General features: G+C 37.5%; 1 protein-coding gene across 4 annotated transcripts in view; it reads left to right on the top strand.

Moving 5' to 3' along the window:
* The window catches only part of NECTIN3 (nectin cell adhesion molecule 3), a 62,592-nt gene that overhangs the window by 12,799 nt on the left and 34,647 nt on the right, over positions 1–15,146 (top strand). For all 4 annotated transcript variants that reach the window (XM_085304939.1, XM_085304938.1, XM_085304940.1 and 1 more), the window contains exon 2: positions 10,576–10,914. In XM_085304939.1, the coding sequence (XP_085161065.1) occupies positions 10,576–10,914 (339 nt within the window). The remainder of the gene's footprint in view (positions 1–10,575; positions 10,915–15,146) is intronic.

Raw genomic sequence — 15,146 nt, 5'->3', positions numbered from 1 at the left:
CTGCTGAGACTTCCCCGGAGCACTCTCTCCCCAAAGGAGACCTGCTGCGCTGGAGCAAGCCCAGTGGCAGGCCATCTCAGCTGACTGAGTGCTAGAGYCCAGGGTGTGGAAAGAGAGGCTATGAGAGTTGGGCTTCTTCAGTTGGGAAGGAGGCAGGCTGAGGGAAGCCCCATTGCTGCTTGCAGCTGCCTCCTGGACAAGTGTGGAGAAGACGGAGCCAGACTGTTTCCAGAGGTGTGGGACAAGGACAAGCTGGAACATGGGAAATTCCAACTCAGTATAAGGAAAACTCCCTTGCATAATGCAGTGTATTGTGAAGAAACCTATACCTAGGAATTTTATTGTTTGAGATAATTGGTAGCTATATTGGCTGCCTCCAGAGATGACCTGTGGAATGCTTTGGAGACATCACAAGCTTTCTATGAATGTGTTTTCTCTGATGGCCAATATAGATAGATAGCAAATTCTTGGACCTGAGTGTTTTGAATGTGTGGGTCCAACAGACCAAGTCCAACAGGTGAACTCTCTTGCTGCTAACAATTTCTGCTCTGGGGCAGGCTAAGCAGCAGTCTTCTGGAATAACTTAGCAAGCCACACGTTATAGGTATCCTTGAAAGTAGTTCAACAGTGTACTTACCTATCACTGTGCTGCAGAACAGTAGCTTTCTAGATGATAATGAAAGGCGGTGATAGAGTATAAGATGCTTATGTCATTATTTGCTTTGTGTTGCATTTTTGGTATCTGGTAGCAGTTACCATCTTGTATTTCTGTTAGTTCCTGTAATGGTAACTTCATTATGTGATAGTGCTGAAACAACAGACATGTAACTTGTGAGAACTTGAGTGTGGGACTTAAATTGCTGCTCCAGGAGGTGCACTAAGTTTTTGCAAGTTTGGCTAAAGAGAAGAGACTTAGTCATTGATAACTCATGGATTTGGGAGTGAAGCAGGAGTGCCAGACAACATTACTCCAGACTGTGATATTTAGTGTACTATCCCATTCCCCCACCCCTTGCCTGATTTTCTTCTTTCCTTCCCCCCCCCCAAAAAAAAAAGGGGGGGGGAGGAAGGGGGAACCCACAGCCTATAACGTCAGCAGGTATTGTGATAAGAAGTGTGAAAACGCGCGCGTGTGTGTATATACACACACGCACATATATATATATATATATTTATATACACATACATATATATACATATGACCAAACCTTCAACTAGCAGTCATTTTTGATGTTGTTAGGATCTATCTCTAGAGGGTCTTCATATAGTGAAAGCTATAGTTCTAGATGGCACTGGAGGATAGTAGGATCTTGTCCATTCCATTTTCTAGAGTGTGACATGTCCTAATTCAGTGCAACCCTGCTGCTCATACTAAGTTGAAATGAGAGTGAATGGCATAGAATTGTGGAGGGTCTTACGAGACTGAGTAATTGAGTGATGAAACAAGCTGACTAATTTTAGTACAGATAAATGTTAAGTGATGCACCTAAAGTCTCCTTTGTGGAGGAGAGAAATAATCTTAAATTCATATATATTGTGGCCTCTGAGATCACTTTTTGTAACTCAGAAACAAGACCTTGGATCTTTGATCAGTTCTATGAACTGATGCTTTGTATGTTACTTATCTTAAAAAAAAAAAAAAAAAAAGTGAGATCCAAATCAAGTGTTGGGAGTTCTTGAGAAAAACAAAACATACTGTGCAACTATGTAAATAGTTTGTTTGCCCACTCCTCAAATATTCTATGCAGTTTTGGCTCCCTGAACTTACCAAAAAGAAGACCCAAAGCCCCTTAGGACTGGAGTAGGTTCAGAGGAGGGGAACAAGGATAAAAGGTATGGAAGGAGGATTTTTTTCTAAGAAATAGAGTAGACTAAGAYTTCTCAGCTCAGAAAAGAGGTGGTCCTGTGGGAGAGGAGAGGGAGGGATATGCTGAGTTCTGAAAAACATGAGTGGTGTCAACAGTGTGCTAGCAGGAGGCAGGTTATAAACAGCTAAGACAGTTTTTGAAACTGGCAGCCAGACCTCTGGCACTCCTTGTCAGAGGATGGTGTGGATACAGAAAGCTCATGATATTAACAGGAGATGGGTGAGTACTTAATTGACTGGGAGTTAAACTGAAAGCTCACATCAGGCTTGGCAGTTCCTGAGCTGAAAGTATTAGGAGGAAATACTAGCCTGATTTCTCTCCCTCCTCCTCACCTTGTTGTTCCCTAGGTGTCTGCATATGACTTACTCCAGATATTTTTCTTTTTTTCTTGATGAGAGCGTAAGTGCAGTTTTCCTGCTATGATAAGTTATGCTATTGGGTTTCCAGATGGTGGGAGGTTACAGGGGTCAACAAACTTGCAGTGCAGGCCGCACTTTGACACTGAATTTTGTGGTCGTATTGCAAGCTTTGGATGCAGTCTTTTTTACCTGTATACTCAATTGTGTAGGCAGACCATTTCATGTCAGATGTGCGTTTGACTTAAGTGCTGCTCTTACTGAAATAAACATCCTTCTGCAAGCCTTACCTCGATTGGACTGTACTTCACTGTTGCAACGTGACTGAGCATCTCTCATTCGGTTCTGAATGTTGGAGAATACAGAATATGCCCAAAACRTGGATTATTTTATAGCAGTTCTGAAGCTTGGAGTCTAGCAGTAAGCTGTGCTGTCTTTGCTGTTTTGCACCCTTAAGAGGAAAGCAGAAGATCTTTACTAGAGGTCTTGCATGAAGGCAGCTGCATATGACACTAGTGTATTGTTTTGAAGCAGTTCTTCTGCCATATCATCTCTTTCAAATTTAATATCATCTCACTTAATGGTGCCAGTGATGGAACTTGTGGACTTAGCTCTGAAGAGCCATATTAGAACTGAAACCTTTTAAAGATGAATTACTCTTCAGTGACTTTTTTGATAATACATATTTCTCTCCATGTTAATCATTAAATCCCTTATATAAGGCACCTGGCAGTAGGTGATAAAGTTTCATTTCCATTTAAGTCAGCTTCATGTACTTAAGCTTTTCCCCTTTTGGAACCTAAGTACTGGTTGACTAAAGCTAAGTGATATGGTGTCACCCCAGATTTCCTGAATGAAATTACTACCATAATCTTGTATTTATGACTCTGCAAATAAAGGAAGAAATTGAGCTTTCAAAGTAAATTTTAAGTAAGCAATACTAAACTTGTTTCTAAACATAAGGTTATAACTTGACTTTTTAATGAACGTGTTTAGAATAAGTTACTCCATCAGAGTTGAAGGCTGTTAATTCTCCAAGTCTTATTTGTGGTTGAGCGAGAGAAAGCTGGTCTCTAAAGAGTCAGTATATCAGAGTTGCTTGGTTGTGGACAAACTGGTGCCAACAGATTTCATGCGGTCTCAAGCTATAGAGCCTTGAAGAATTTAAAGCTTTAAAGATATGACAAAAGCTGGATACCTATTTGTGGACCAGAATACAAGAAATAAGTAGAGAAGATTACTTACCGTGAGCTGGTTTGTTCCTCTGAAAAGGAAGACCTTTACTGAAAAAACTAACTTGGGAAGAGAAATTTAAACAGCAGATGTTGGAAAATGTCTGACTAAACTACCTAATTGAATAGATTGAATGTAACATTCAAGTTAAATGTCAGATGCAGTAGGCTTGAGGGTGCTGCCTGAAAACCAGTGCTTTTGAACACAGAACTTTAGCTTTTGTAGTTAATATTTTTTGAAGTACTGCTAGCTGTGCATTCAAAATTGAGTGGCTAGATGTCTTTTGAGTTCATTTCTTTTTGTTTCTGGTATTTTCTTCATCTGTAACTGTGTTCCTTGATATGCAAAGCAAGTTACAAGTTTGAAGCACAGATGGGAGGGGAAAAAAATGTGTAGCAGCTGGTCACTAGTAAGAGGACTGGGAAAAGAAAACTTTTAAGGATAATGTCATCTGAAACATATCAAACAGACATGGTGAACTCCAGGAAACTGATGTGTGTGAGAGCAAGAGTTATAGATGCAGAATAGATTGGACTAAGCTCCTAAGAAAAGAGTGCAAAACTGAATCTGTCAGCATATGTGATACATCAGTTGACAAGAATTTGAAAGAGAACCAGGTTATTACTTAATAACTTTATTAGCCTAATTCCTATGAGATTACTAATATGGTCCTGGAGCACAGATCATGCCTCTGCTCCAGTGCAGGATCAGCTTAAGTTAGTTTGAGAGCTGACCACCCAACCTGTTCAGGAGGCAGTGGATGCTTCTTGATTTGGCCAAGCTTGCTTGTTTGACCTTCTGTAGTGCCAGAAACTCTTAATTTCATGTTTTGTTGTCAGTGCTTCAGTTTGTCTTGTCCTGTCCTTCAGACGTACTCAGCAGAGTAATCCTGATGTCTTTGCATCAGTTCMTTATTGCAGAACCCTTATTGAGTCCCCTGCTCTTAAGAACAAAGGTCAGTTCTTCCAGTCTTCCCATGCAGGTCATATTTTCTAGGCCTTAGAGCAAACTTTTTGCTTTCAGACCATCTAGATGATTGATATCATAAGAAGATGTTCAAGCTAAAAAGCTCCAGATGGAGCCTTGCCAGTTTGCTAGAGTAGAAAGTACTTCTATATTTGCACATTCTAGAGTGGCATTTTTCAGTTCTTCAAAACGTCATGTACAGAGTTGCTGTAATTTTCAGAACCCTTTTTGCTGTTCTCTGACCAGTTCCTTAGCATCCTGTAACTCTAACTTCACTTGTTCCTGCTCACTACTGTACAAATTTGTACCCATCAGAATGTGAAACTTTTCCTCTCTGCTTTTCAGAGTTTCCACTGACTGACTTTGCATTTAATTTTACTTGTGGGTGGTGGGTTTTTTCTGTCTCTAATGTGCTTGGTTGGCTGTCTGGCTGTCATACAGATACAAATAGAAGTACAGCATTCCTTTTGACCTCTCACTGTATCTCCTAGATAATTTTGGTTGTATGTTTAAACTGGATGCCACATAAGACGACTTCAGACTTTTTCTCCAGGTCAATTTGTCAAGACTATTGACTGCTCTGTTTTTCAAATGATTTTGAAGCTCTCTTTAAAGGGAGTGGGAGGTTTCATTAAACAGGCTGGAATCTTCATTGCAGAAGAACTTCCAGCTGTCTTGTAGCATGCCTTGCTTATTAGTTCAACATGTCTTGTAAACATCTGACTGCTTAGTATCGGTGTAAACATGAGTGTCTTGATTTATTATGTATTAACATGCGTAGAGGATTATAATGCAACACCATGTAAAACAGACAATGCAGCTAACATGGTTTAGGTAGAAATTGCAGAGGAAGACTTAAAATTACTGGTGCTTTGTCAATGTTCTTGGTGAGTAGTTGGAGTTAAAGCTTGAACTTTATAAATTTGGCTAGGTATCCTTGACAGCTCAGTTTGAATCATGACTTTTAACTTTCCTTTAGTGTCTTAGATTGTAATTATTTTTTTGATAGTAAAGGTCTAGAGAGCATGCTGGGAAGTGGATTCTGCAGGGACACTGTTTCTAGTGAATGTGAAGGTAATGAAACTAGAACAGAAGCTCAAGCTGGTGTGAAGAAAAGAGCATGTCCTGTGTGAAACAAATTGCTTTACAGCCATACCTGACACTAACTACAGAGGTGTGGAATTTATTTTAAGCATAGCTATATGAGTTGGGCTCGAGCTGTTTTAGTGTAACACTCAATTTATCACATTTTCCTTGACTTCCCTTTTCACTGGAGTAAAATACCTTTTTCTTCAGCTATTTCCTTTCTTTTCTGTGATGAGAACGTCAGTCCTGTTGATAACCAATGTTCATTATGGCCCCACAGAACTTGGCATACCTTATATTAACCTGCTTGTATTGGGATGAAAGTATTTTGTCTGGTACTGTGTCATTTGGTTGTCTGGCAGGTAATACAGTTGCTGATCTTTTCTTAGTGTACCAGTGTTCTATAATATCTAAATGTTTATGCAGCACTTAAAGGGAAATAACGGACTGTCCTTTCCATCAGCTATGGGGCTCGAGGAAGTTGTCTGACACCTGCCTCTGGGTAGATGGCATGATGGGTTGTCAACACTAGCCTTAGGGTGAAAAGGTGGAGGTTCAGTAGATGCTTTGTGGAATTTGCAGGTATTGTAATATCAGTTAATGGAAAAGCAGTCTGTCTTAGCTTGATGTTTTGAATAAATCCTCTGGTTCAGTATACTGCAAGAGTTAATTTTTGACTAACGGTTCTGAAGTTAAGAGGCTGAACTTCCTCTGCGATCTCAAACTCAACCAATTCTTGTGGCTAGTGTCTTCAATTTGTAGGTCATATGAAATCTTTTACCTTTACGCAATTTTTGTGGCTTTCTACTAGAGAAATGATGTTCCTCTGTCTAATACATAATCATAGCTTGTGACTGTCTTGCTTTCTAGTCTCAAATTCATCATTTGAAACCTAACAAAGCTATTCAAATGTTCTTGGTGTTTATCTTCTTGCAACACTTACCCAATAAAAGATTGGTTCAAAACAGCAGTCATTTTAGTGCATCTTTCTTGTAGACTTCAGACAGTATCTACTTTGTTCATATAGTTTTAATTACTAGATATGTTCCTCAAATTCTGTGAAACACCTAATATAATCATTAGTTTTCAGATCACTTGTTTGTATGAACCTTAGTTGGAAGGGAAATGAGCCTGTTGGGCGCTCTGATATTCAGTATTCTGAACAATCAAAACATGAAGTATTTTCAAGGTGAACTTAAAAGACTGTTACTTGATTGTAAGATGTGTGTTTCCAACCTAAATGAGTTGTCTGTTGTCTGAGAATTTGCACAGATGTATGCAAAAAGCTTTGCTGCTATACTGCACTTGAATATTGTATTGCGAAGAACCTGAAAAAGATAGTCCTTGTATATGAAAAATCTAATGGAATCCTATCCATAGACATTTAAAGTTTGACTAGAAAAGATGCTTAGTGTCCTGAGCAACCTGGTGAAAATTGGCCCTGCTTTGACCACTGTTGGATCAGATGATTTTCAGAGGTCCTGTCCATGCTGAACTRTTCTATGAAGAAAAGCCTGTCTCCCCTGAAACAGGTATTTTGACCTTCTGAAGTTCAGCATAAATTATATGCTGTGGGGTGTTTCAGGAGATGGATTCATGGGCTTAAACCTCGTACTTGGGGTAAAAGGTTGTAATTACCTGAAGAACTGGTAGCCTTGTAAATAAGGTACATAGCAGTTGATGTATAATGCACGTTAACTAGTATCTAATTTCATTTTTGGAAAAACGTACAGTGTTCAGTATGCAGTGTAACCAGTAAGTTTTATGACTAGGTTCTACTCAAAGCAAGTTTTCTGATAGGAAACTTTAGAAATAGTAGTGCGCATTTCCAATGATTAGTGATGTAGTTGTCAAAGGAAGCCTTAATATAGTGTCTGTCTGACAGACACTGACTTCTCTGCATAGATAAGAAGGCCAGTTTTGAGTTTGAGGTTAAAAGACAAGGCAGCTGGAAGGCTTTTGAGTGGTAAGAAAAGTCTATCTACTAAATGAATGGAATATCAGGCCAGAATTGTTTAGTTTGTAGGGCTTAGTGGCTTTTATTGACAAAGTCTCTGTAAGATTAGTTAAGAGATGTGTTAGAGTATGTAAAGCTGCTCATTTTCTYCTCTTTATGAGATAGCATAGAAACTGTCAAATTTGATTCAATTTCTTGGTCTAAGCTTGCAGTTGACTCATTGTTTCTTTTAATCACCACTTCTTTACAACACATCCTTTTTTTTTAAAAAAAAATGTAACTATAGCTACCCATTATTATTATTATTTTAACCTGGCTCTTAACAAGCTTTGCCTTATTGCCTTGCCTTATAGTCTAGGGAGCCTCTTCAAAGTCTGTCTTAAATTCAGCCACTCTCATATAGCTACTTTGTACGCCTCCAAACTACTGTGGATGATTCTAGTAATCCTGTAGTAGCAATAATATTGTGCTTTCTTTGCTCTCCTCTCCCTGTCCATATTCACTCTTAGATATTTAATTTCAAATTAAGTAACTGGTATAAATAAGTGGATTTGATGTTGTTCTTGGAGTCTTTCAAGTTTGTCTTCTCTTCGAACATGTGTTTAATTTGGTCTAATAATCTGTTGGCTCTATTTCTGTTACTAGGAAAGCTGAATGAAGTATAAGATGAAACTGGTTAATGTTAYATAGCTGAAGATATGCTTAAGGTTTGTTCTGTCAAGTCTGTGATCTTGAAACTAGCAGCAACAAAAAGACTGCTGGAAATATTAATGCAATTCATGTAAGAAGTAACACAATGTTCTCATGGCACAAATGAGCTACTAAAAGTATTCCTTGGGTGGGGGGGGAATTATTTTTACATCTCCATAAAAGGAATAATTGAGTTGATTGAATATTGGACTTCTAAATGTCCTCTGGTCATCTTGGTGTAGCTAAAGCTTCTAATTATTAGATGTAGCCCAGATTAAAAAAAAAAAAAAAWTTAAAGGMAACAAAACATTTTAAGTATATGCTACTAACCAGAATGACACTTCTGTTCAATTTGATACTTTTACAGAAGTGTAAGAAGCTTTTAGTTAAATTTACTTGCAGTGCTTCTCTGTCCTTATAAACTTTTTGCAGCTAAAAGTAGAGCTGATCATTTTTTTGAAGACTCGGTACRAGTTGGTCCTACAATATTGTCAGTTGCCTATTTCTGAACAAGAAAGAGTTTCTTTACTGAATACCGCAGAAATGTAACTTGTAAACGTTTTGAGTTATAAGATAGGAGGTGATAGTTAAATTACCTTTAAGGAATACACCTGCATATACTTAAATGTAGCAGTGGGAGATGTATGCAAAATTTGGGAAGAATTTCATCAGTTTCAACTAAGTGTTTAGATAGTTGTCCTCTGGGGTTTGTCTCAACAATATAAGTCAATTGAAGAGGCATGAAAAGTCTACAAAAAATGCTTTTTTTCTCTTTTTTTTTTCTTTCTTTTTTTTTTGCTTGTGGATTACTGATGTAATCAGATTTTATTTATCAGAAATTCAAATTCATTCTATTTTTTGAGTTTCATGGTTGTTTTGCCCCTCACTAGGTGCTTTTAATGGCTGGTCTATCAATAATATAGAGATTAGGTTCTGGCTTAGTGTGATTTAGTTGTACAACTCACTGTCTTCACACTGTTGGCATTAGTGAGGAGTTTAGTACTGAAGAAATCTATAGCTGAATCTCTAAATCACTTGCTTAGGTGACTTCATTGACTTAGTGTTTGAACACTGAAAAATCAGTGGATGGAAAATGAAAAGYTTTCAACAATGAGCACATTTATGAAAGTGTGTACGAGTTCTACATTTTTGAATGTGTAATCTTGCTTTTGTTGAAAATTAAAAAGATGGCTAATGTCTCAAATTGAATGACTTCATGAATGTGACAATTGACTAAAACTTAGTCTCAAGTCTAGTTCGTTCGTTTAACTTACTAGATAACAGAATGAATCCTGGTTTAACAGCTAAAGAGAAAAGCAGAGAAGATGAAATAGTTTCTCTAGAACATACTGTGTTTATTTTTACTGCACTTATGTTCTAAGACCATGATTGCTCTTCATTATATAAATTTACACTAATTTAAGTGTAAGAAAGAAAACGGATGTTGGAAGAAGGTGCTAGAGCATCTGTTTTGGCCAAAACAAGAGAGGCATACTCGTAGTTTAATGTGCTTTGTGTGAGATCAAAACTGCTTCCTCTGGATTTCCTTTCTTGAAGGAGCTGATCTAAAACACTGAGCTCAGAATGTAGTTGCTAATAAGGAAGGTATCTTAGGTGTACAACAGAAATACATTAAATATTAAGCAAGCAWTGACCATACCTATTTTTGCATTTTACTGTGTTAATGCATATGGAAGAACTAACGTGAAAACATTGTACTATAGTGTAACATTAAGATTTGATATGTTTGGTGCACTTCTTTCCTGGATATAAGAATACTAAAGATAAAATTGAATTATTAGATTGACTGTCACTGCTAAGATGGAGTAGTGTGGTGACTGCTTTTTTTTTTTCTTTTTTTTTTTTTAAGTTTTAATCACTTGTATGTGGTAGAATTTTTTTATGCATGTCTCATTAAATATTTTTTATTAGGAGTCTAAACAGAAGAAGCAGTAATGTAACATACATTTTTACTTGATTTCCTGCATCAGCCGTCTGATTGCAACTGTCTCATGTCTGATTACTTTTTTCCCCCTTCAGTAAATATGAATATACCCAACACTGGCATCTAGTGAACTCTTCCAAAAAATAGATGCAGCAGTTGCACAGTTACCAGATCATTTTGGTAGAATGTTGCATCATAATGCTTGTGTTTTTTCAAGAATGGTTGGTCTACCATTAGGTCAGTGGATCCAGAAGTTCAGACTCCTGGATGTAATTTCATGTTGCTGCTTAGACTGTACCTTTGTAAGGTCAAGATATATTTCCACACTGCTGTGAATCACATGAAGAATGTAGCTCTTTAGAGGGAAGTAGGAATTCTTTGAGAAATGTAAGCTAATTGTTGAAGAAAGCTTAATGTGAAGACTTAAGAGGCATAATATTCTTGTTTACCAACTAATGATTGCTTTGTTTTTAGGTGCCTTAGCTGGACCAATTGTTGATCCACATGTGACGGCAGTTTGGGGGAAGAAAGTTGCACTGAAATGCATAATTGATGTAAATGAAACAATTACACAAGTTTCTTGGGAGAAGATGCATGGTAAAAGTTCACAGACTATTGCTGTCCATCATCCTGAATATGGAATTTCTATTCAAGGAGAATACCAAGGAAGAGTATCATTTAAAAATTACTCACTTACTGATGCAACAATCGTCTTAAAAAATGTAAGCTTTTCTGATGCAGGAGAATATATTTGCAAGGCAGTTACATTCCCCCTTGGAAATTCACAGTCATCAACAATTGTAACAGTACTAGGTAAGTCAACCTCTTCATAAAAAGAGATTAGATGACTAGCACAAAAGTCTTGGATAATTTCTGCAATTTTACTAATACATTAAATTTTACTCCTTTACCTAATGGCAATGCAAAGATGTATTCGCTAGTCTTTCTTAAAAGCCTTCTTGAGCTTACTTTAGTGAAGAGACTGGTTTAAGGTCTTACTTCTTTAGAACTTACTACTTGATCATCCTGACTTAAAGACCATTTTAGGCATTGCGCTAGTCTAAATGTTTTGGACGATGCTTTAGAATTTGGACCTGGTAGTGCTTATACTAGAGACCTATGTGTGTGCTGAGAAGCTGCTAAAGATGTTGTTAGTCACCACTTTGTCTAAGTTTCCTGATAATTATACTGTTAATATGACTTATTTTAACTACCTGGGGCTGGTTATATAAATTGCTGTCTGCACAGTGTGAATGTAAAATAGATATTCAGCCTACTAGTGGAATTGTGGGAAGAAGGAGGGGGAAATTTAAGCCCTCTGCTGGATGTGAATAGTCAAAATACAAAGTTTATATAAAATCAATTTTCTCATGTCAGGATATGTAGAATTCTAAACTAGTAGCATCTTGCCTTGGTATGGTGAAATGCTGTCATAAAGGACTTCTACTGAGTCACAGGTAGACTTAGTTGGTAGCACAGTATGAAGTAAAATGATTATTTTGAAATTTCAAAATCTGTTGTCTTTATTATTATAGCTCAATTAAGCAAGTTACTTCTCTGTCTGCTATGAGTGGTAAAGTGGCATCTTACTCGGCTAAGGTGGCCCTTGGTCACTCTATTTTTGTAAATAAATGTATTTTTTTAGGTTCTTGGTCTTTGCTCTCTCCCCTTTCCTGGATAGTAGAGTACTATATAAGTTTAATCAGATGGTTACAGCATWCTATGTAAACTGGATTTCACCACAAGGTGGGGCAAAATAAACACATCAAAGCAAGTGACTCAATCCAATTTCAAACAAGTAACTTGGTCAAAGAAGTTCCATGTGATACATAGGATGCAGCCTTATGACCCTTCCTTCYCCATCGTTCTTCGACCTACACTGCAAGTGGTGTTATGTCTGGCTATGATAACTATCTCTTGAATTCATGTTTCAACTGTTGTGACTTATCGATATTAACATAAAATGGGAGGCTTGCTCTTACTGCTTTCCATCATGTCTTCCAGTAAGTCCCTATTAATAGGAAACATTTTTAGATCTTACTAGCAGTTGTGTCTGTCATGCTTCAGACTTTAGATTTATGAAGAACCTAAGGAGGCCATACAACTCAAATGTGTGGACAGTGTTTATTCTGTCACATTCAAAAATGCAGACAGGCTACAAGTTGCTTGGTAACTTCATGTGTTCAAAAACTGCAGTTGGAATAGGTAGAGAAGTATTTATCACGCATACATTGGTCTTTATCATGGCTTCTTTGTAGTTTATAGTGGTTGTCGGTGAATTGGTATCAACCTCAGAATTGCAAAACCTAAGTAATACTTGCAAACGCATACCCTAACACCCCCAAAACAATTGTTAACAAACTTACATATTTGAGAGGAATAAATCTGCCACAAAAGATTAGCTGCACTTCTGGAGGTGGGATGAGGAGCAGGGAGAGAGACATAGCTTAAAGTTCTTTCACAAGTTATTCATCTTTGTTATTCTGTTCCTCTGGCTTGTTTTCTRTTGTTTGCCTTTCTTTTTTAGTTAGCAGTTGCTTGACTTGCATGTAGAACTGGGTAAGCCTCTGTCAGACTTGCKTGCTTTCTGTGGCCTCAATAGAGTACTATCTTTTGAAAGTTCTTTTATATTGACATCTATACTTAAGCCCAAAAAGGAATGGGGAAGTTAGCTTTTCAGAATGGGTATGTGACTGAGCAATTAGTGACCTTTACAGGCCTGAGCTTAGCAAACCACAAGTTCAGCTCAATCTTAAGGCATGGAGTATTTCCTTTAAAAATTTAAAACCTGATGTAACTTCAAATCAGCTTTATTCTGACTGCATTCTCCCACTGTTCTAAAAATCTCTCTTGTGAATGAGGAGAGAGAAATTAATGTCCTGGGGCTGAAACTAATTGTTTCCAGTCCAAGCAGCAGTCTGTTTCTCCCCAATCTCTGTCCATTACTGTTCTGTGAGAAAGTAGTTTGCTTTCCATCTGTAGTAGGCCTACTTCATCTTGTAGATGCTTTCACTTGGTAAGGCAGAGCCACTGAAGACAAATGTGGAGGAGAATGCAACTACAGGATAAAATACTTCATCTGATGCAGCACATTAATAGCTTAAGGCCATATTTAGAACGTCTGTCTTATGCTATTTAAGCTTAATAGACCTACTGCATCTTGTGACTGTCCTTACTCGCAGTTTACTTGACTTGCTGCTTCATAGGATCTTAAGGAAATTCACTGTAGAAGAGGTTAAATCATATAAAAACTGGAAGTGCTTTAAGGAACAAACTGGTATGTTGAGTCTGTTTAAAACTTTGATTCTTCAAGCTTCTTTTATTAATCTGGGGGAGGGGGGGAGAAGTGAGGGGAAGTGAAAACTTGTATGCCAAGTTTCTGGCTTCTTCTTTGTCTTTCTGAAGACAATGACCTAAATCAGACAAAATGATATTTGAAGGCAAAAGAGATGGGGTATGGTTGGGTAGCTTGCAGAGACTATATACTCTGTATAACTTCCTTGTCAAATGTTCTGTCTGAGCTTTTTTGTACATGGTTCAATTTGACTGCTACTCTTAAGCTGGATGTGTTAGCATAACATACTGATAAAGCAGATCTTGTTTTTGTGTATGCTCTTACCAATATCAAGCAGGAGTTAGCCTGTAAAGAAAACAGCTGTGCAAATAAGGTTGACAAAGGTAAATGTAGGTCTGTCAGCCTGAATAGATCCCAGAGATGCTAATACAGGAATCCGTACACTAAGAAATTAAGGGAAGATGCATGTCAAACAGTATGGAAAATAGATCCTGTTATGAAATTTTGATGAGGTAGTTGTTTGAAAAGTATTGGTGAGATGTACACATACTTCTAAGGTACTGTGCAGTACCCTGTGCAAAAAAAAGTATCAGGTAGATTGCATGTACCGTTACGAGTTAAATTAGTGAACTGACTGGTATGGGGGGGGAAAAAGTAAAGATTAATGTAGTGGATAGGACTGGATAGCTTTTATTGCACAGAAATATGAGGTCACAGTTTTGAGGGGGGAAGAGAAACGGGAGTAGAAATTCTGTTTTGGAAAAAATTTGTTCAAGGTTATGTCAGCTATGATGAAGAAAGGACTGACAGGTCCCAGTGTCATGCTGTGGTAGGGGAACTAGTGAATTTAATGGTAAGTGGAAATAACACTGTTTATGCTATAATCATGCCAATTCCATCCAGACTTCCTGTGCACAGTGATAGAAGAAAATACTGAAAATACCAAAAAAAAAAAAAGAAAAAAGAAAAAACAGCAGCAGTTGGAAAAGGCTTAGGAAATACTTGAAGCCAGAAATAGAAGAAGCTTTTTGAGACCTAGGAACTTAATRCAATTGGATTTGAAACTCTTCATTTCCTGGTTAGTTTATTATGTTGTCCTTCTGTAAAGAAATGTAAGGACTTGGACAACAAATGGTCTCTGACAGTCTTTGYAAACATTAGGTAAAGTGGGAGTAAATAGGCTTATATTAGGTAGTGAAATAGTGGTCATGAATCAGTAAATGGGGTACCATGATTGTCTGAGTTGGTTGAGACTTTCCCAAAGCAGCTAGGTACAATTTCAGCTCCAGTACTTCAGCCACCACTTCTTTATGTAACTTGAAGATAATCAATGCTATGAAGTTGCTTCAGGCTTGCCTGCCTGATTATTTTTTTTCCTAAGGTGCACAAGCAAGATGTTCTGTGTTCACTGAGCTTTTGATAGCCTATACCCATCTTTTGTAGTTGAACTGAGTAGAGCATAATGTTTCTACTGAATGGCTGAAATAGCTTCTCTAATTCTTGGGAAAGTTGCACTACCACTCATCTTTCATGCTGTTCTCCATGCCTCTCCCAAGAATAATTATAGTCTATTGGATACACTTCGGTGTGATTCTCTCAATCCCATGCACCCTTAACGATTCCAGTGACTAAGCAGGAGTGCTACAGGAGTCTGCGTGTATGGAACTTAGGCTTTTCTTTTTTAAAAAAAAAAAAAAAAAAAAAACTTAGGGTAATCTCTGTTTCAAGTTGAAAAAGTAACTGTTTCCTG

Source organism: Rhea americana, unplaced genomic scaffold (assembly GCF_003343005.1).
Source record: "Rhea americana isolate MKP2758 unplaced genomic scaffold, rheAme1 scaffold_213, whole genome shotgun sequence".
In the NCBI taxonomy this organism is placed as follows: domain Eukaryota; kingdom Metazoa; phylum Chordata; class Aves; order Rheiformes; family Rheidae; genus Rhea; species Rhea americana.
This window is presented reverse-complemented; position numbering and strand designations above follow the sequence as displayed.